Source organism: Cherax quadricarinatus, chromosome 92 (genome assembly GCF_038502225.1).
Source record: "Cherax quadricarinatus isolate ZL_2023a chromosome 92, ASM3850222v1, whole genome shotgun sequence".
NCBI classification, from domain to species: domain Eukaryota; kingdom Metazoa; phylum Arthropoda; class Malacostraca; order Decapoda; family Parastacidae; genus Cherax; species Cherax quadricarinatus.
The window spans coordinates 538621-562065 of record NC_091383.1 but is presented as its reverse complement, the minus strand read 5'-3'; the positions used below and the strand labels follow the sequence as shown (position 1 = coordinate 562065).

Here is a 23445-nt window from a genome sequence, read left to right as displayed (position 1 = left end):
TTGTTGCTACAACACTGGTGGTAATATTGTTGCTACAACACTGGTGGTAATATTGTTGCTACAACACTGGTGGTAATATTGTTGCTACAACACTGGTGGTAATATTGTTGCTACAACACTGGTGGTAATATTGTTGCTACAACACTGGTGGTAATATTGTTGCTACAACACTGGTGGTAATAATGTTGCTACAACATTGGTGGTAATATTGTTGCTACAACACTGGTGGTAATATTGTTGCTACAACACTGGTGGTAATATTGTTGCTACAACACTGGTGGTAATATTGTTGCTACAACACTGGTGGTAATATTGTTGCTACAACACTGGTGGTAATATTGTTGCTACAACACTGGTGGTAATAATGTTGCTACAACATTGGTGGTAATATTGTTGCTACAACACTGGTGGTAATATTGTTGCTACAACACTGGTGGTAATATTGTTGCTACAACACTGGTGGTAATATTGTTACTACAACACTGGTGGTAATATTGTTGATACAACACTGGTGGTAATATTGTTGCTACAAAACTGGTGGTAATATTGTTGCTACAACACTGGTGGTAATATTGTTACTACAACACTGGTGGTAATATTGTTGCTACAACACTGGTGGTAATATTGTTGCTACAACACTGGTGGTAATATTGTTGCTACAACACTGGTGGTAATATTGTTGCTACAACACTGGTGGTAATATTGTTGCTACAACACTGGTGGTAATATTGTTGCTACAACACTGGTGGCAATATTGTTGCTACAACACTGGTGGTAATATTGTTGCTACAACACTGGTGTTAGTGTTGCTACAACACTGGTGTTAGTGTTGCTACAACACTGGTGTTAGTGTTGTTGCTACAACACTGGTGTTAGTGTTGCTGCTACAACACTGGTGTTAGTGTTGCTGCTACAACACTGGTGTTAGTGTTGCTGCTACAACACTGGTGTTAGTGTTGCTGCTACAACACTGGTGTTAGTGTTGCTACAACACTGGTGTTAGTGTTGCTACAACACTGGTGGTAATATTGTTGCTACAACACTGGTGGTAATATTGTAGCTACAACACTGGTGGTAATATTGTTGCTACAACACTGGTGGTAATATTGTTGCTACAACACTGGTGGTAATATTGTAGCTACAACACTGGTGGTAATATTGTTGCTACAACACTGGTGGTAATATTGTTGCTACAACACTGGTGGTAATATTGTTGCTACAACACTTGTGGTAATATTGTTGCTACAACACTGGTGTAGTGCTACAGTGTCAGCGTGCCTCGTTGTGCTCCGGGTTTTCTGGTGTTTTCACGGTCGCTCTTACGTGCTAGAACTTTAATTTGTGTCATCAATCCTATACGATACATCCCTCTAGCGCCTGGAACCAATCTTGGGCGGAAAACATTATATACTGAGTCAAAAAAGGAGAATTGTGTGCACTACCTAGCAGAGTTTACTGCCAGAGGGGAATCATAGGCCTGTCCCGTGTGGAAAAATAATAATAATTGAACTTTGTGTCAGAGGAAAGAAAGTCTCCCTGAAAGCATTGAGTATACATAGTGTATAGTGTATACTACAGTGGCTCCCTAGTATATTGATGATAAAGGCTAAAGTGTCATTTGAAAACAGGTGAATTTGTAAATGAAGTGATAAGCCTATAGAGGCAGGTGCCAGAAGTCGCCAGAAACTTACCACATGTCAGCTGTTTTTAATAATCTTCCTGGCCTGCTAGTGTACTCGCATATAATCTAGTGATACCAGTGAATAGCAGAATACAGTGTTGTAGTAGCAACTAACCAGTATTATAATGGTACTTAGTGGAGTGGAGTGACTTTCATTAGTTTCTTTTTCTTGAAATACCAGACGTATACTGTGAATTTCATATAACCTGTAGTTACCAGCGGTCGCAATATACACAACGAGAAGCAATTATTACTACAGAAAAAGCGCCCTTCCTCCAAAATTTGCACCAGTCAACTATAGTGATAATATAACATTTATTGTGGTGGAGACGGAAAAAAAATAGAGAAGCTAGATACAGCGATTGATAAACAAAGGTGGAGGCTCGACCGTTCGTCATTGTAGGAGTGCCAGCAGTCACCGGCTCTTCAACACGCAAGTTATACTTTTGTATCAATCAAATCACATATTACTCGGGTAGATAATTTCCAGTAGATCCTTCATGTGTTAGCTCAAATCACCGACCAGTATGGTTTAAATAAGTGACCCACTGATCAGATCAGATAGACTGGACCGAACCCTTGACTGGTCCGAACCCTTGACTGGTCCGAACCCTTGACTGGTCCGAACCCTTGACTGGTCCGAACCCTGGACTGGTTTCAAACGGTTTCGTTGTGCACCACCTAGCAGGTTATTAATATAATATTCAAGAGGTTGCTAGTAGAATTGCAGTAAATCAACCATTCAAATCATTATGAAGCTGTGTGTAGTCTGTGGTCAGTCAAACAAACGGGCTTCCACATGCATAAATTGTCATTTCTGTGGAAATTGGTGTCACGCCCCTTGTGCAGATATCCAAGAACTAGCTACAAGCAGTATTAAAACAGGGAAGTGTTTTTGGGTATGCCCAAATGAGATAAATCTGTGGACTAAAATCACAAGGGTATTAAAAGAGGATAACATCAAAGCTGCTTTCATAGAAAACCTGGAAGCTTTCTACAACAGATGGGAACATAAAAAGTCCGGGCTGAATGATACTGCCCTTGATACTGGCCATGTAGTCACAAACTGTAAGGCTGGAGATGATGTCCTGGTAGTCAGTAAATGGGGGGCTGATAGTGCTGTCCTGGGAGACAGTAATGGGGAAGCTGGAGGTGCTGTCCTGGGAGACAGTAATGGTGAAGCTGGAGGTGCTGTCCTGGGAGACAGTAATGGTGAAGCTGGAGATGCTGTCCTGGGAGACAGTAATGGGGAAGCTGGAGATGCTGTCCTGGGAGACAGTAATGGTGAAGCTGGAGATTTTGTCCAGGTAGTCGGGAATTATACGCAGGAAGGAATACATATAAATGACCCCATAGGGGACAGGAGCCATAGTAGGGAAACAAGTGTAGTCAAAGATAAGATAAAACCAATATTGCAAACTAGAAATACCGCAGGAAATAGCAAACAAGAGGACTACACTAGCAATAGTGAGGATATATTACCAAAAACAAATGGTGGGAGCTCCATTGTTGGTGCTAGGGAGGATAGAAGTAAGACAGGGAAACATGCACCAACAGGGAATACAGTCACAGAAACCCAAGGCAAACGGAAACCAAGCCTGTGCACATACTATGCACTCGGTATCTGCTGGCATGGGAAATCTGGAAAAACAGATGGGACGTGCAACTATGACCACCCTAGGAAATGCCATGCCCATATGACAACAGGAAAATGCAAACTCCCTTCCTGTAAGCTTTTTCACCCTGAACTGTGTACCTCTTCAGTACAGGAAAGACTGTGCTATAACTTAAATTGCCAGGCATACCATCTAAAGGGGACAAAAAGATACAAAACATCCAGGCCATGGGAAAACCTGGGTAGCCACAGCCACTCAAGAGGGAGAGGTTTTTTAGTGCCAGGAAGGAAAAAAAACTGGCAGGAAATGGCAGAAATCGTACACCAAATCCAGTCATTCCTGGAGTGGAACCACAGTCGATGGCCTCCACTCCAAACCAACAGATACAGATACTAATGCCGGGAAAAAAATCCCCCCCCAGTACCAACAATACCACCAGTCCGATAACATTCTTCTTTGCAAATATACAGGGTCTAAAGCCAGCAACAAACAACAAAATACCTTTCATCCGTGGACTGCTTGCAGAGGCAAAGGCAATGTTCGCGGCTTTCACTGAGACCCACATAAAGGATCACTTGGACAACGAAATATGGATCCCAGGTTACAACCTATACAGATGTGGCAGAGTGAACAGGCAAAAGGGGGGGGGGGTTGGCCTGTACATTGCAGAGTCACTTGTTTGCACAGAACTGCTAAATGCCTCAAATGATGTAGTGGAAGTTTTAGCAGTAAAGGTAGAGAACCAAAACCTATTCATTGTGATAGTCTACAAGCCTCCGGATGCAACATCCCAGCAATTCCAGGAACAGCTGTTAAAAATTGACCACTGTCTGGAAAACCTTCCAGCTCCTGCACCCAACATCTTGCTCCTGGGGGATTTCAACTTAAGGCACCTAAAATGGAGGAATATAGCAAATAATATTGTTGCAGTAATAACACCAGGAGGCAGCTCTGATGAAAACTCACACTCACGCGAGCTTTTAAATCTCTGCACAAAATTCAATTTAAACCAGCAAATAATAGAGCCTACTAGACTGGAGAATACACTAGACCTCATCTTCACTAACAATGATGATCTGATAAGAAATATCACCATATCAAAAACAATATACTCAGATCACAACATAATTGAGGTTCAGTCATGTATGCGTGGAGCCCCAGACCGACATAATGAGATTAGTCACGAGGGAGCATTCACCAAATTCAACTTCAATAACAAAAACATAAAGTGGGACCAAGTAAACCAAGTCCTAACCGATATAAGCTGGGAAGATATACTAAGCAACACAGACCCCAACTTATGCCTAGAACAGATTAACTCGGTGGCACTCGATGTATGCACAAGGCTTATTCCTCTAAGAAAAAGGAGGAGTAGATGTAAAACAGAAAGAGACAGGCGCTCCCTTTACAGGCGACGGAAAAGAATAACAGAGCGGCTAAAAGAGGTCAATATATCTGAAATGCGTAGGGAGACACTGGTCAGAGAAATAGCAAGCATCGAACTTAAGCTAAAAGAATCCTTTAGGAGTCAGGAATCGCGGGAAGAACTAAAAGCCATAAATGAAATCGAAAGAAACCCAAAGTATTTCTTCTCCTATGCCAAATCAAAATCGAGAACAACGTCCAGTATTGGGCCCCTACTTAAACAAGATGGGTCCTACACAGATGACAGCAAGGAAATGAGTGAGCTACTCAAGTCCCAATATGACTCAGTTTTTAACAAGCCGCTAACCAGACTGAGAGTCGAAGATCAAAATGAATTTTTTATGAGAGAGCCACAAAATTTGATTAACACAAGCCTATCCGATGTTATCCTGACGCCAAATGACTTCGAACAGGCGATAAATGACATGCCCATGCACTCTGCCCCAGGGCCAGACTCATGGAACTCTGTGTTCATCAAGAACTGCAAGAAGCCCCTATCACGAGCCTTTTCCATCCTATGGAGAGGGAGCATGGACACGGGGGTCGTCCCACAGTTACTAAAAACAACAGACATAGCCCCACTCCACAAAGGGGGCAGAAAAGCAACAGCAAAGAACTACAGACCAATAGCACTAACATCCCATATCATAAAAATCTTTGAAAGGGTCCTAAGAAGCAAGATCACCACCCATCTAGAAACCCATCAGTTACACAACCCTGGACAACATGGGTTTAGAACAGGTCGCTCCTGTCTGTCTCAACTATTGGATCACTACGACAAGGTCCTAAATGCACTAGAAGACAAAAAGAATGCAGATGTAATATATACAGACTTTGCAAAAGCCTTCGACAAGTGTGACCATGGCGTAATAGCGCACAAAATGCGTGCTAAAGGAATAACAGGAAAAGTCGGTCGATGGATCTATAATTTCCTCACTAACAGAACACAGAGAGTAGTCGTCAACAGAGTAAAGTCCGAGGCAGCTACGGTGAAAAGCTCTGTTCCACAAGGCACAGTACTCGCTCCCATCTTGTTCCTCATCCTCATATCCGACATAGACAAGGATGTCAGCCACAGCACCGTGTCTTCCTTTGCAGATGACACCCGAATCTGCATGACAGTGTCTTCCATTGCAGACACTGCAAGGCTCCAGGCGGACATCAACCAAATCTTTCAGTGGGCTGCGGAAAACAATATGAAGTTCAACGATGAGAAATTTCAATTACTCAGATATGGTAAACATGAGGAAATTAAATCTTCATCAGAGTACAAAACAAATTCTGGCCACAAAATAGAGCGAAACACCAACGTCAAAGACCTGGGAGTGATTATGTCGGAGGATCTCACCTTCAAGGACCATAACATTGTATCAATCGCATCTGCTAGATAAATGACAGGATGGATAATGAGAACCTTCAAAACTAGGGAGGCCAAGCCCATGATGGCACTCTTCAGGTCTCTTGTTCTATCTAGGCTGGAATACTGCTGCACTCTAACAGCACCTTTCAAGGCAGGTGAAATTGCCGACCTAGAAAATGTACAGAGAACTTTCACGGCGCGCATAACGGAGATAAAACACCTCAATTACTGGGAGCGCTTGAGGTTTCTAAACCTGTATTCCCTGGAACGCAGGAGGGAGAGATACATGATTATATACACCTGGAAAATCCTAGAGGGACTAGTACCGAACTTGCACACGAAAATCACTCACTACGAAAGCAAAAGACTTGGCAGACGATGCACCATCCCCCCAATGAAAAGCAGGGGTGTCACTAGCACGTTAAGAGACCATACAATAAGTGTCAGGGGCCCGAGACTGTTCAACTGCCTCCCAGCATACATAAGGGGGATTACCAACAGACCCCTGGCAGTCTTCAAGCTGGCACTGGACAATCACCTAAAGTCAGTTCCTGATCAGCCGGGCTGTGGCTCGTACGTTGGTTTGCGTGCAGCCAGCAGCAACAGCCTGGTTGATCAGGGGCTGATCCACCAGGAGGCCTGGTCACAGACCGGGCCGCGGGGGCGTTGACCCAAGAAACTCTCTCCAGGTAAACTCCAGGTAAACAACACTGGTGGTAATATTGTTGCTACAACACTGGTGGTAATATTGTTGCTACAACACTGGTGGTAATATTGTTGCTACAACACTGGTGGTAATATTGTTGCTACAACACTGGTGGTAATATTGTTGCTACAACACTGGTGGTAATATTGTTGCTACAACACTGGTGGTAATATTGTTGCTACAACACTGGTGGTAATATTGTTGCTACAACACTGGTGGTAATATTGTTGCTACAACACTGGTGGAAATATTGTTGCTACAACACTGGTGGTAATATTGTTGCTACAACACTGGTGGTAATATTGTTGCTACAACACTGGTGGTAATATTGTTGCTACAACACTGGTGGTAATATTGTTGCTACAACACTGGTGGTAATATTGTTGCTACAACACTGGTGGTAATATTGTTGCTACAACACTGGTGGTAATATTGTTGCTACAACACTGGTGGTAATATTGTTGCTACAACACTGGTGGTAATATTGTTGCTACAACACTGGTGGTTATATTGTTGCTACAACACTGGTGATAGTGTTGCTGCTACAACACTGGTGTTAGTGTTGCTGCTACAACACTGGTGTTAGTGTTGCTGCTACAACACTGGTGTTAGTGTTGCTGCTACAACACTGGTGTTAGTGTTGCTGCTACAACACTGGTGATAGTGTTGCTGCTACAACACTGGTGTTAGTGTTGCTACAACACTGGTGTTAGTGTTGCTGCTACAACACTGGTGTTAGTGTTGCTGCTACAACACTGGTGTTAGTGTTGCTACAACACTGGTGGTAATATTGTTGCTACAACACTGGTGGTAATATTGTTGCTACAACACTGGTGGTAATATTGTTGCTACAACACTGGTGGTAATATTGTTGCTACAACACTGGTGGTAATATTGTTGCTACAACACTGGTGGTAATATTGTTGCTACAACACTGGTGGTAATATTGTTGCTACAACACTGGTGGTAATATTGTTGCTGCAACACTGGTGGTAATATTGTTGCTACAACACTGGTGGTAATATTGTTGCTACAACACTGGTAGTAATATTGTTGCTACAACACTGGTGGCAATATTGTTGCTACAACACTGGTAGTAATATTGTTGCTACAACACTGGTGGTAATATTGTTGCTACAACACTGGTGGTAATATTGTTGCTACAACACTGGTAGTAATATTGTTGCTACAACACTGGTGGTAATATTGTTGCTACAACACTGGTGGTAATATTGTTGCTACAACACTGGTGGTAATATTGTTGCTACAACAATGGTGGTAATATTGTTGCTGCAACACTGGTGGTAATATTGTTGCTGCAACACTGGTGGTAATATTGTTGCTACAACACTGGTGGTAATATTGTTGTTACAACACTGGTGGTAATATTGTTGCTACAACACTGGTGATATTGTTGCTACAACACTGGTGGTAATATTGTTGCTACAACACTGGTGGTAATATTGTTGCTACAACACTGGTGGTAATATTGTTGCTACAACACTGGTGGTAATATTGTTGCTACAACACTGGTGGTAATATTGTTGCTACAACACTGGTGGTAATATTGTTGCTACAACACTGGTGGTAATATTGTTGCTGCAACACTGGTGGTAATATTGTTGCTACAACACTGGTGGTAATATTGTTGCTACAACACTGGTGGTAATATTGTTGCTACAACACTGGTGGTAATATTGTTGCTACAACACTGGTGGTAATATTGTTGCTACAACACTGGTGGTAATATTGTTGCTGCAACACTGGTGGTAATACTGTTGCTGCAACACTGGTAGCAACAAATAACACTGGACGTGTTGATTTACACCTGTTGTGTGTGTTCACCTAGCAGTAAGTAGGTACCTGGGTGTTAGTCACCTTACACATGCTGTCACTGTTCACCTAGCAGTAAGTAGGTACCTGGGTGTTAGTCACCTTACACCTGCTGTCCCTGTTCACCTAGCAGTAAGTAGGTACCTGGGTGTTAGTTACCTTACACATGCTGTCACTGTTCACCTAGCAGTAAGTAGGTACCTGGGTGTTAGTCACCTTACACCTGCTGTCTCTGTTCACCTAGCAGTAAGTAGGTACCTGGGTGTTAGTGGACTGGTGTGGGTGGCATCCTGGGAATAATACTGACCTAATGTGCTCTCTAGGCTGTAATACTGCTGTACACTAACGGCCACCTTCAAGACTGGCAACATTGCAGACCTGGAGAATGTACAAAGAACTTTCACGGCACATATAAGTACAATAAGGCACCTAAACTACTGGGAACGGTTGAAGGTCCTTGATCTGTATTCCTTGGAACGCAGGCGAGAGAGCTACATGATAATATACACTTGGAAGGTCCTGGAGGGACTGGTATCAAACTTGTACACGAAAATCACTTCTTATGAAAGCAAAAGACTGGGCAGGAGATGCAACATTCCCCAAGTGAAAAGCAGGGGTGCCACAATAAGTGTCAGGGGCCCAAGACTGTTCAATTGTCTCCCAGCATACATAAGGGGGATTACCAATAGACCCCTGGCAGTCTTCAAGACTCCTGGCTGTCTTCAAGAAGGCACTGGACAGGCACCTAAAGTCAGTACCTGACCAATCGGGCTGTGGTTCGAACGTCAGCTTGACAGCAGTAACAGCCTGGTTGATCAGACCCAGATCCACCACGAGGCCTGGTCTTAGACCGAGGCGCGGGGGCGTTGACCCCTCCAAACCCTCTCCAGGTATACTCTGGGTAATAACAAGTGGCTTTCTATGTAGTAGTATGTCATTGATGTCAGCTATGGTCTGTATAAGTTGTACATGTACTTGTATACCTCGTACATGTACTTGTATACCTTGTACATGTACTTGTATACCTTGTACATGTACTTGTATACCTTGTACATGTACTTGTATACCTTGTACATGTACTTGTATACCTTGTACATGTACTTGTATACCTTGTACATGTACTTGTATACCTTGTACATGTACTTGTATACCTTGTACATGTACTTGTATACCTTGTACATGTACTTGTATACCTTGTACATGTACTTGTATACCTTGTACATGTACTTGTATACCTTGTACATGTACTTGTATACCTTGTACATGTACTTGTATACCTTGTACATGTACTTGTATACCTTGTACATGTACTTGTATACCTTGTACATGTACTTGTATACCTTGTACATGTACTGGTATACCTTGTACATGTACTTGTATACCTTGTACATGTACTTGTATACCTTGTACATGTACTTGTATACCTTGTACATGTACTTGTATAACTTGTACATGTACTTGTATACCTTGTACGTGTACTTGTATACCTTGTACAGGTACTTGTATACCTTGTACATGTACTTGTATACCTTGTACATGTACTTGTATAACTTGTACATGTACTTGTAAAACTTGTACATGTACTTGTACATGTACTTGTACATGTACTTGTATACCTTGTACATGTTCTTGTATACCTTGTACAGGTACTTGTATACCTTGTACATGTACTTGTATACCTTGTACATGTACTTGTATACCTTGTACATGTACTTGTATACTTTGTACATGTACTTGTATACCTTGTACATGTACTTGTATACCTTGTACATTTACTTGTATACCTTGTACATGTACTTGTATACCTTGCACATGTACTTGTATACCTTGTACATGTACTTGTATACCTTGTACATGTACTTGTATACCTTGTACATGTACTTGCATACCTTGTACAGGTACTTGTATACCTTGTACATGTACTTGTATACCTTGTACATGTACTTGTATACCTTGTACATGTACTTGTATGCCTTGTACATGTACTTGTATACCTTGTACATGCACTGTATACCTTGCACATGTACTTGTATACCTTGTACATGTACTTGTATACCTTGTACATGTACTTGTATACCTTGTACATGTACTTGTATACCTTGTACATGTACTTGTATACCTTGTACATGTACTTGTATAATTTGTACATGTACTTGTATACCTTGTACATGTGCTTGTATACCTTGTACATGTACTTGTATACCTTGTACATGCACTGTATACCTTGTACATGTACTTGTATACCTTGTACATGTACTTGTATACCTTGTACATGTACTTGTATACCTTGTACATGTACTTGTATACCTTGTACATGTACTTGTGTACCTTGTACATGTACTTGTATACCTTGTACACGTACTTGTATACCTTGTACATGTACTTGCATACCTTGTACATGTACTTGTATACCTTGTACGTGTACTTGTATACCTTGTACAGGTACTTGTATACTTTGTACAGGTACTTGTATACCTTGTACATGTACTTGTATAACTTGTACATGTACTTGTATAACTTGTACATGTACGTGTATACCTTGTACATGTACTTGTATACCTTGTACATGTACTTGTATACCTTGTACATGTACTTGTATACCTTGTACATGTACTTGTATACCTTGTACATGTACTTGTATACCTTGTATATGTACTTGTATAACTTGTACATGTACTTGTATAACTTGTGCATGTACTTGTGTACCTTGTACATGTACTTGTATACCTTGTACAGGTACTTGTATACCTTGTACATGTACTTGTATAACTTGTACATGTACTTGTATAACTTGTACATGTACTTGTATACCTTGTACTTGTACTTGTATACCTTGTACATGTACTTGTATACCTTGTTCATGTACTTGTATACCTTGTCCATGTACTTGTATACCTTGTACATGTACTTGTATAACTTGTACATGTACTTGTACATGTACTTGTATAACTTGTACATGTACTTGTACATGTACTTGTATAACTTGTACATGTACTTGTACATGTACTTGTATAACTTGTACATGTACTTGTACATGTACTTGTATACCTTGTACATGTTTTTGTATACCTTGTACAGGTACTTGTATACCTTGTACAGGTACTTGTATACCTTGTACATGTACTTGTATACCTTGTACATGTACTTGTATACCTTGTACATGTACTTGTATACCTTGTACATGTACTTGTATACCTTGTACATGTACTTGTATACCTTGTACATTTACTTGTATACCTTGTACATGTACTTGTATACCTTGTACATGTACTTGTATACCTTGTACATGTACTTGTATACCTTGTACATGTACTTGTATACCTTGTACATGTACTTGTATACCTTGTACAGGTACTTGTATACCTTGTACATGTACTTGTATACCTTGTACATGTACTTGTATACCTTGTACATGTACCTGTATACCTTGTACATGTACTTGTATAATTTGTACATGAACTTGTATACCTTGTACATGTACTTGTATACCTTGTACATGTACTTGTATAATTTGTACATGTACTTGTATACCTTGTACATGTGCTTGTATACCTTGTACATGTACTTGTATACCTTGTACATGCACTGTATACCTTGTACATGTACTTGTATACCTTGTACATGTACTTGTATACCTTGTACATGTACTTGTATACCTTGTACATGTACTTGTATACCTTGTACATGTACTTGTATAATTTGTACATGTACTTGTATACCTTGTACATGTGCTTGTATACCTTGTACATGTACTTGTATACCTTGTACATGCACTGTATACCTTGTACATGTACTTGTATACCTTGTAAATGTACTTGTATACCTTGTACATGTACTTGTATACCTTGTACATGCACTGTATACCTTGTACATGTACTTGTATACCTTGTAAATGTACATGTATACCTTGTACATGTACTTGTATACCTTGTACATGTAATTGTATACCTTGTACATTTACTTGTATACCTTGTACATGTACTTGTATACCTTGTACATGTACTTGTATACCTTGTACATGTACTTGTATACCTTGTACATGTACTTGTATACCTTGTACATGTACTTGTATACCTTGTACATGTACTTGTATTAATTGTACATGTACTTGTATACCTTGTACATGTGCTTGTATACCTTGTACATGTACTTGTATACCTTGTACATGCACTTGTATACCTTGTACATGTACTTGTATACCTTGTACATGTACTTGTATACCTTGTACATGTACTTGTATACCTTGTACATGTACTTGTATACCTTGTACATTTACTTGTATACCTTGTACATGTACTTGTATACCTTGTACATTTACTTGTATACCTTGTACATGTACTTGTATACCTTGTACATGTACTTGTACTTATTATTATTATTATTATTATTATTATTATTATTATTATTATTATTATTATTATTTTTAATATTATTATTATTATTATTATTATTATTATTATTAATTGACCATAAATTATCTGCACTGATGGATCTATTCAGGCGTCTACTAGCAGTGTTGTCACCTCCAGCAGTAGTCTGCTAGCAGTGTTGTCACCACCAGCAGTAGTCTGCTAGCAGTGTTGTCACCACCAGCAGTAGTCTGCTAGCAGTGTTGTCACCACCAGCAGTAGTCTACTAGCAGTGTTGTCACCACCAGCAGTAGTCTGCTAGCAGTGTTGTCACCACCAGCAGTAGTCTACTAGCAGTGTTGTCACCACCAGCAGTAGTCTGCTAGCAGTGTTGTCACCACCAGCAGTAGTCTACTAGCAGTGTTGTCACCACCAGCAGTAGTCTACTAGCAGTGTTGTCACCACCAGCAGTAGTCTACTAGCAGTGTTGTCACCTCCAGCAGTAGTCTACTAGCAGTGCTGTCACCACCAGCAGTAGTCTACTAGCAGTGTTGTCACCACCCGCAGTAGTCTACTAGCAGTGTTGTCACCTCCAGCAGTAGTCTACTAGCAGTGTTGTCACCACCAGCAGTAGTCTACTAGCAGTGTTGTCACCTCCAGCAGTAGTCTACTAGCAGTGTTGTCACCTCCAGCAGTAGTCTACTAGCAGTGTTGTCACCACCAGCAGTAGTCTACTAGCAGTGTTGTCACCTCCAGCAGTAGTCTACTAGCAGTGTTGTCACCTCCAGCAGTAGTCTACTAGCAGTGTTGTCACCACCAGCAGTAGTCTACTAGCAGTGTTGTCACCACTAGCAGTAGTCTACTAGCAGTGTTGTCACCACTAGCAGTAGTCTACTAGCAATGTTGTCACCACTAGCAGTAGTCTACTAGCAGTGTTGTCACCACCAGCAGTAGTCTACTAGCAGTGTTGTCACAACAGCAATAGTCTACTAGCAATGTTGTCACCACTAGCAGTAGTCTACTAGCAGTGGTGTCACCTCCAGCAGTAGTCTGCTAGCAGTGTTGTCACCTCCAGCAGTAGTCTACTAGCAGTGTTGTCACCTCCAGCAGTAGTCTACTAGCAGTGTTGTCACCACCAGCAGTAGTCTACTAGCAGTGTTGTCACCACCAGCAGTAGTCTACTAGCAGCGTTGTCACCACCAGCAGTAGTCTACTAGCAGTGTTGTCACCACCAGCAGTAGTCTACTAGCAGTGCTGTCACTACCAGCAGTAGTCTACTAGCAGCGTTGTCACCACCAGCAGTAGTCTACTAGCAATGTTGTCACCACAAACAGTAGTCTACTAGCAGCGTTGTCACCACCAGCAGTAGTCTACTAGCAGTGTTGTCACCTCCAGCAGTAGTCTACTAGCAGTGTTGTCACCACCAGCAGTAGTCTACTAGCAGTGTTGTCACCACCAGCAGTAGTCTACTAGCAGCGTTGTCACCACCAGCAGTAGTCTACTAGCAGTGTTGTCACCTCCAGCAGAAGTCTACTAGCAGTGTTGTCACCACCAGCAGTAGTCTACTAGCAGTGTTGTCACCACCAGCAGTAGTCTACTAGCAGTGTTGTCACCTCCAGCAGCAGTCTACTAGCAGTGTTGTCACCACCAGCAGTAGTCTACTAGCAGCGTTGTCACCATCAGCAGTAGTCTACTAGCAGTGTTGTCACCTCCAGCAGCAGTCTACTAGCAGTGTTGTCACCACCAGCAGTAGTCTACTAGCAGTGTTGTCACCACCAGCACTAGTCTACTAGCAGTGTTGTCACCTCCAGCAGCAGTCTACTAGCAGTGTTGTCACCACCAGCAGTAGTCTACTAGCAGTGTTGTCACCACCAGCAGTAGTCTACTAGCAGTGTTGTCACCTCCAGCAGCAGTCTACTAGCAGTGTTGTCACCTCCAGCAGAAGTCTACTAGCAGTGTTGTCACCTCCAGCAGTAGTCTACTAGCAGTGTTGTCACCACCAGCAGTAGTCTACTAGCAGTGTTGTCACCTCCAGCAGAAATCTACTAGCAGTGTTGTCACCTCCAGCAGTAGTCTACTAGCAGTGTTGTCACCACCAGCAGTAGTCTACTAGCAGTATTGTCACCTCCAGCAGAAGTCTACTAGCAGTGTTGTCACCTCCAGCAGTAGTCTACTAGCAGTGTTGTCACCACCAGCAGTAGTCTACTAGCAGTGTTGTCACCACCAGCAGTAGTCTACTAGCAGTGTTGTCACCTCCAGCAGTAGTCTACTAGCAGTGTTGTCACCTCCAGCAGTAGTCTACTAGCAGTGTTGTCACCACCAGCAGTAGTCTACTAGCAGTGTTGTCACCTCAGCAACAGAACCTACGCTAAGTTAGACATATCAACAACATGTCTACACTGCTAACTAAATTATTTATCATCCTGGTGACATTAAAGGTAACTTACAACACTGAGCTTGACTCTGTAATTATTAATGACTCTGTCATCACTTAAGACTCTTGTCTCATATAATGACTAACATGACCGGAAGCCGAGTATAGATACTGAAAAATCCCCGAACTATATAATAAAATGATAATAATAATAATAATAGTAATCTTTATTTCTACAAGTATATGTTAAAACTTATACAGACCATAGCTGACACCTATGACATACTACTATGTAGAAAAACTTCTTATGCTGAGCATTTCCCGCAAATTAGGTCAGTTTTGTCCCAGGATGCGACAGTCTGATGATGTGGTAGACAGGCTTAGGTTTGGTTACAAGTGCTTCTGACAGTCTGAAGATGTAGTAGCCAGGCTTAGGCTTGGTTACAAGTACTTCTGACAGTCTGATGATGTGGTAGCCAGGCTTAGGCTTGGTTACAAGTACTTCTGACAGTCTGATGATGTGGTAGCCAGACTTAGGCTTGGTTACAAGTACTTCTGACAGTCTGAAGATGTAGTAGCCAGGCTTAGGCTTGGTTACAAGTACTTCTGACAGTCTGATGATGTGGTAGCCAGGCTTAGGCTTGGTTACAAGTACTTCTGACAGTCTGATGATGTGGTAGCCAGACTTAGGCTTGGTTACAAGTACTTCTGACAGTCTGATGATGTGGTAGCCAGGCTTAGGCTTGGTTACAAGTACTTCTGACAGTTTGATGATGTGGTAGCCAGGCTTAGGCTTGGTTACAAGTACTTCTGACAGTCTGATGATGTGGTAGCCAGGCTTAGGCTTGGTTACAAGTACTTCTGACAGTCTGATGATGTGGTAGCCAGGCTTAGGCTTGGTTACAAGTACTTCTGACAGTTTGATGATGTGGTAGCCAGGCTTAGGCTTGGTTACAAGTACTTCTGACAGTCTGATGATGTGGTAGCCAGGCTTAGGCTTGGTTACAAGTACTTCTGACAGTCTGATGATGTGGTAGCCAGGCTTAGGCTTGGTTACAAGTACTTCTGACAGTCTGATGATGTGGTAGCCAGGCTTAGGCTTGGTTACAAGTACTTCTGACAGTCTGATGATGTGGTAGCCAGGCTTAGGCTTGGTTACAAGTACTTCTGACAGTCTGATGATGTGGTAGCCAGGCTTAGGCTTGGTTACAAGTACTTCTGACAGTCTGATGATGTGGTAGCCAGGCTTAGGCTTGGTTACAAGTACTTCTGACAGTCTGAAGATGTGGTAGTCAGGCTTAGGCTTGGTTACAAGTACTTCTGACAGTCTGAAGATGTGGTAGCCAGGCTTAGGCTTGGTTACAAGTACTTCTGACAGTCTGATGATATGGTAGCCAGGCTTAGGCTTGGTTACAAGTACTTCTGACAGTCTGATGATGTGGTAGCCAGGCTTAGGCTTGGTTACAAGTACTTCTGACAGTCTGAAGATGTGGTAGTCAGGCTTAGGCTTGGTTACAAGTGCTTCTGAACGTCAGAAGATGTGGTAGCCAGGCTTAGACTTGGTTATAAGTACTTCTGACAGTCTGATGATGTAGTAGTCAGGCTTAGGCTTGGATACAAGTACTTCTGACAGTCTGATGATGTAGTAGCCAGACTTAGGCTTGGTTACAAGTACTTCTGACAGTCTGATGATGTAGTAGCCAGACTTAGGCTTGGTTACAAGTACTTCTGACAGTTTGATGATGTGGTAGTCAGGCTTAGGCTTGGTTACAAGTACTTCTGACAGTCTGATGATGTGGTAGTCAGACTTAGGCTTGGTTACAAGTACTTCTGACAGTCTGATGATGTGGTTGTCAGGCTTAGGCTTGGTTACAAGTACTACCGACAGTCTGATGATGTGGTAGTCAGACTTAGGCTTGGTTACGAGTACTTCTGACAGTCTGATGATGTAGTAGTCAGACTTAGGCTTGGTTACAAGTACTTCTGACAGTCTGATGATGTAGTAGCCAGACTTAGGCTTGGTTACAAGTACTTCTGACAGTCTGATGATGTGGTAGCCAGACTTAGGCTTGGTTACAAGTACTTCTGACAGTCTGATGATGTAGTAGCCAGACTTAGGCTTGGTTACAAGTACTTCTGAGGGTCTGATGATGTGGTAGTCAGGCTTAGGCTTGGTTACAAGTACTTCTGACAGTCTGATGATGTAGTAGCCAGACTTAGGCTTGGTTACAAGTACTTCTGAGGGTCTGATGATGTAGTAGCCAGACTTAGGCTTGGTTACAAGTACTTCTGACAGTCTGATGATGTAGTAGCCAGACTTATGCTTGGTTACAAGTACTTCTGACAGTCTGATGATGTAGTAGCCAGACGTAGGCTTGGTTACAAGTACTTCTGAGGGTCTGATGATGTAGTAGCCAGACTTAGGCTTGGTTACAAGTACTTCTGACAGTCTGATGATGTGGTAGTCAGGCTTAGGCTTGGTTACAAGTACTTCTGACAGTCTGATGATGTAGTAGCCTGGCTTAGGCTTGGTTACAAGTACTTCTGACAGTCTGATGATGTGGTAGTCAGACTTAGGCTTGGTTACAAGTACTTCTGACAGTCTGATGATGTGGTAGTCAGACTTAGGCTTGGTCACAAGTACTTCTGACAGTCTGATGATGTGGAAGCTAGGCTTAGGCTTGGTTACAAGTACTTCTGACAGTCTGATGATGTGGAAGCTAGGCTTAGGCTTGGTTATAGGCGCTTCTGACAGAAATAACAAAAAGGCACAATACCGTGATTGGAACGATGGTCCAAGTTGGACCGAAACGTCGTCATAAGCTTCTCTCTTGTATGTGCGGGTTATTTGTGTATACTTCTGACAATATGTCAGCCAGACAGATGATCAAACCAAATCCAAAGTATTTAGCCAGGCCTATGGTCACTATCTTGTGTGGCCAGGCCTATGGTGACTAACTTGTGTGGCCAGGCCTATGGTCGCTATCTTTTTTGACCAGGCCTATGGTCACTAACTTGTGCGGCCAGGCCTATGGTCGCTATCTTGTGTAACCAGGCCTATGTTCACTAACTTGTGTGGCCAGGCCTATGGTCACTATCTTGTGTGGCCAGGCCTATGGTCGGTATCTTGTGTGGCCAGGCCTATGGTCACTAACTTGTGTGGCCAGGCCTATGGTCGCTATCTTGTGTGACCAGGCCTGTGGTCACTAACTTGTGTGGCCAGGCCTATGGTCGCTATCTTGTGTGGCCAGGCCTATAGTCACTATCTTGTGTGACCAGGCCTATGGTCACTATCTTGTGTGGCCAGGCCTATGGTCACTATCTTAAACACTATGTGCTTAATCATCCACTTACTGAGGAATATATAGACAGTATAATAACTTATGTGATATGTCAAGATATTAACGAAAATAAGATACCAGATATATTAAGCAAATTTCCTAAATTTCCTTGTGACAGATAAGTGAACTGTAGATATAAATCCAGATGTTCTCCTGTTAACCCTTTTGAAACCTAGTTCTTAGGCCTATTGTGTATCCATACGTTCTTGTGCTACCATCCACAGGATGGTCACATGCTGTCAGTGTTCACTTAGCAGTAAGTCGGTACCTTGGTGTTAGTTGACTGTTGTGGGTGGCATCTTGGGGGAGACACACTGCTTGGATTATCCTGGGTTAATAAGCCTCTGAAGTAAGCCAGGGAAGGCTTCGCTCACAGGAACAAAATCTTCACCGACATATCTTCCACTGATCCGTCAATCGCTGTTACATCATCCACTGGTATATTATCCACTGATCCATCATCCACTGATCCATCATTCACTGGTACATCATCCACTGATCCATCACCTACTGATCCATCACCCACTGATCCATCACCCACTGATCCATCATCCACTGATCCATCATCCACTGACTCACCTTATCCATCATCTAGGCGGCGTGGATGGCACTTTAGAGTGCCACTTGAACCTCCCACCTGACACTCCACACCAAAACAATTGTCTTATCCACTTACCCTCAGCCGCCATGACACCGGAAACCCCTCTGTTGACATTCTTCCCCCGGTGGGCGGAGCTTACGAGCTCTCAGCCAATCACCTTCCCTCTGGGAGCCGCCAAGGCCAATCAACGCGCTGACCGTTATCCTCCCCGCCGGCGGGAGCCAATGGAAGGCCTCCGAAGGGCCACGTGCGAGGCCATTGGCCAATATTTACATTACGAGGGGAATGTATTGATTTAAATTGACTTATTAGCCTCGTGGCCACAGAAAAAAATGTTTCCCATGGGTATTAAGGCAACAATTTGCTGGTTATTACGTCATTCAATTATGATAACAGTGGGAGGGTTGACCTCTGACGTGGGTGATTGTGGTTGAGAACTTTTATAACACTAGTTATCTTGGTACGTGATCTTACTAGTACGTGATCTTACTAGTGGTGGTGGTAGTGGTGGTGGTAGCGGTGGTGGTGGTAGTGGTGGTTGTAGTGGTGGTGGTAGTGGTAGTGGTAGTGGTGGTGGTAGTGGTGGTGGTAGTGGTGATAGTAGTGGTGGTGGTGGTGGTAGTGGTGGTGGTAGTGGTGGTGGTAGTGGTGATAGTAGTGGTGGTGGTAGCTACTAATAGACACGTGACCAACACACTCCCTCTCTCTCTCTACCACGTGCAAGATATCACTATCTATCTATATAGATGGATAGATAATAGATAGATATGAATGCACATTTTCTTAACATTTCGGTTGTTCCTCCATACATCATCAGTCTGCGGTATATTGTAATAAAATAAAGAAATTATTTAAAAAGTGCTCATATGATGGACTATGATAGTGTAACTATCCCTGATAGTGTAACTATCCCTGATAGTGTAACTATCCCTGATAGTGTAACTATCCCTGATAGTGTAACTATCCCTGATAGTGTAACTATCCCTGATAGTGTAACTATCCCTGATAGTGTAACTATCCCTGTTAGTGTAACTATCCCTGATAGTGTAACTATCCCTGATAGTGTAACTATCCCTGATAGTGTAACTATCCCTGTTAGTGTAACTATCCCTGATAGTGTAACTATCCCTGTTAGTGTAACTATCCCTGATAGTGTAACTATCCCTGATAGTGTAACTATCCCTGATAGTGTAACTATCCCTGATAGTGTAACTATCCCTGATAGTGTAACTATCCCTGATAGTGTAACTATCCCTGTTAGTGTAACTATCCCTGATAGTGTAACTATCCCTGTTAGTGTAACTATCCCTGATAGTGTACTACTATCCCTGATAGTGTAACTATCCCTGATAGTGTAACTATCCCTGATAGTGTAACTATCCCTGATAGTGTAACTATCCCTGTTAGTGTAACTATCCCTGATAGTGTAACTATCCCTGATAGTGTAACTATCCCTGATAGTGTAACTATCCCTGTTAGTGTAACTATCCCTGATAGTGTAACTATCCTTGATAGTGTAACTATCCCTGTTAGTGTAACTATCCCTGATAGTGTAACTATCCCTGATAGTGTAACTATCCCTGATAGTGTAACTATCCCTGATAGTGTAACTATCCCTGATAGTGTAACTATCCCTGATAGTGTAACTATCCTTGATAGTGTAACTATCCCTGATAGTGTAACTATCCCTGATAGTGTAACTATCCCTGATAGTGTAACTATCCCTGATAGTGTAACTATCCCTGATAGTGTAACTATCCCTGATAGTGTAACTATCCCTGATAGTGTAACTATCCCTGATAGTGTAACTATCCCCGATAGTGTAACTATCCTTGATAGTGTAACTATCCCTGATAGTGTAACTATCCTTGATAGTGTAACTATCCCTGATAGTGTAACTATCCCTGATAGTGTAACTATCCTTGATAGTGGAACTATCCCTGATAGTGTAACTATCCCCGATAGTGTAACTATGATAGTGTAACTATCCCTGATAGTGGAACTATCCCTGATAGTGTAACTATCCCTGATAGTGTAACTATCCCTGATAGTGTAACTATCCCTGATAGTGTAACTATCCCTGATAGTGTAACTATCTCTGATAGTGTAACTATCCCTGATAGTGTAACTATCCCTGATAGTGTAACTATCCCTGATAGTGTAACTATCCCTGATAGTGTAACTATCCCTGATAGTGTAACTATCCCTGATAGTGTAACTATCCCTGTTAGTGTAACTATCCCTGATAGTGTAACTATCCCTGATAGTGTAACTATCCCTGATAGTGTAACTATACCTGATAGTGTAACTATCCCTGATAGTGTAACTATCCCTGATAGCGTAACTATCCCTGATAGTGTAACTATCCCTGATAGTGTAACTATCCCCGATGGTGGAACTATCCTTGATAGTGTAACTATCCCTGATAGTGTAACTATCCTTGATAGTGTAACTATCCCTGATAGTGTAACTATCCCTGATAGTGTAACTATCCCTGATAGTGTAACTATCCCTGTTAGTGTAATTATCCCTGATAGTGTAACTATCCCTGATAGTGTATTATCCCTGATAGTGTAACTATCCCCGATGGTGGAACTATCTCTGATAGTGTAACTATCCCCGATAGTGTAACTATCCCTGATAGTGTAACTATCCTTGATAGTGTAACTATCCCTGATAGTGTAACTATCCCTGATAGTGTAACTATCCCTGATAGTGTAACTATCCCTGATAGTGTAACTATCCCTGATAGTGTAACTATCCCTGATAGTGTAACTATCCCTGTTAGTGTAACTATCCCTGATAGTGTAACTATCCCTGATAGTGTAACTATCCCTGATAGTGTAACTATACCTGATAGTGTAACTATCCCTGATAGTGTAACTATCCCTGATAGTGTAACTATCCCCGATGGTGTAACTATCCCCGATGGTGGAACTATCCTTGATAGTGTAACTATCCTTGATAGTGTAACTATCCCTGATAGTGTAACTATCCTTGATAGTGTAACTATCCCTGATAGTGTAACTATCCCTGATAGTGTAACTATCCCTGATAGTGTAACTATCCCTGTTAGTGTAACTATCCCTGATAGTGTAACTATCCCTGATAGTGTATTATCCCTGATAGTGTAACTATCCCTGATAGTGTAACTATCCCCGATGGTGGAACTATCCCTGATAGTGTAACTATCCCCGATAGTGTAACTATCCCTGATAGTGTAACTATCCTTGATAGTGTAACTATCCCTGATAGTGTAACTATCCCTGATAGTGTAACTATCCCTGATAGTGTAACTATCCCTGTTAGTGTAACTATCCCTGATAGTGTAACTATCCCTGATAGTGTAACTATCCCTGATAGTGTAACTATCCCTGATAGTGTAACTATCCCTGATAGTGTAACTATCCCTGATAGTGTAACTATCCCTGATAGTGTAACTATCTCTGATAGTGTAACTATCTGGAACATTGTTCCGGACTATGGAACAACACTCTTCTCCTGGCTGAGGGACTGACCACCTCAGAACTGCGTCGTGAAAGGTGATAGACTGAAGACATCGTCTTTGCATCTCTTCTGCTCTGCTAACTGTACCCGACTAAAGAAGCCTACTATGTAGGCGAAACGTTTCGGAATAAAGGTACCTAACTGTTGAACATTAAAATGGTATACAATACCGACAGGTTGGTAGGTGAGACACATAGGCAACAGTTAGGCAACTTTATTCCGAAACGTTTCGCCTACACAGTAGGCTTCTTCAGTCGAGTACAGAAAGTAGGCAGGACTTTCAAGGGTGATGGACTGATTACATCGTCTTCACATCTCTACTCTTCCTGCCTACTTTCTGTATTCGACTGAAGAAGCCTACTGTGTAGGCGAAACGTTTCGGAATAAAGGTACCTAACTGTTGCAAATATGTCCTATTAACACTGCTGTCAGACGCAACATCATCCTGGGATCCTGACACATAACTCCTTCACTAGGTAACCTATACTCAGGACCTACTTTCGTAATAATGTCGGGTCGACAAAGTTCCTGGAGAGCGAAACGTTTTGCCACAATAAAGGTCACATTAGTTTCACTTAGTGTCCTTTGACCTGACATGACCTGCTTGCACATGTGGATTTATCCCAGGTGACGCCGCCTACCACTGCTTCAC

At 42.1% G+C, this 23445-nt stretch overlaps 1 protein-coding gene across 1 annotated transcript in view; it reads right to left on the bottom strand.

Moving 5' to 3' along the window:
- Positions 1-19374, bottom strand: part of HLH3B (Helix loop helix protein 3B) — a 31853-nt gene extending 12479 nt beyond the window's left edge. Inside the window, exons 1-3 of the mRNA XM_070104520.1 lie at positions 19362-19374; positions 17843-18092; positions 17027-17335 (exon numbers count right to left, since the gene is read on the bottom strand). Of these exons, the coding sequence (XP_069960621.1) occupies positions 17027-17335; positions 17843-18092; positions 19362-19374 (572 nt within the window). The remainder of the gene's footprint in view (positions 1-17026; positions 17336-17842; positions 18093-19361) is intronic.
- Between the last annotated feature and the right edge of the window lie 4071 nt (positions 19375-23445).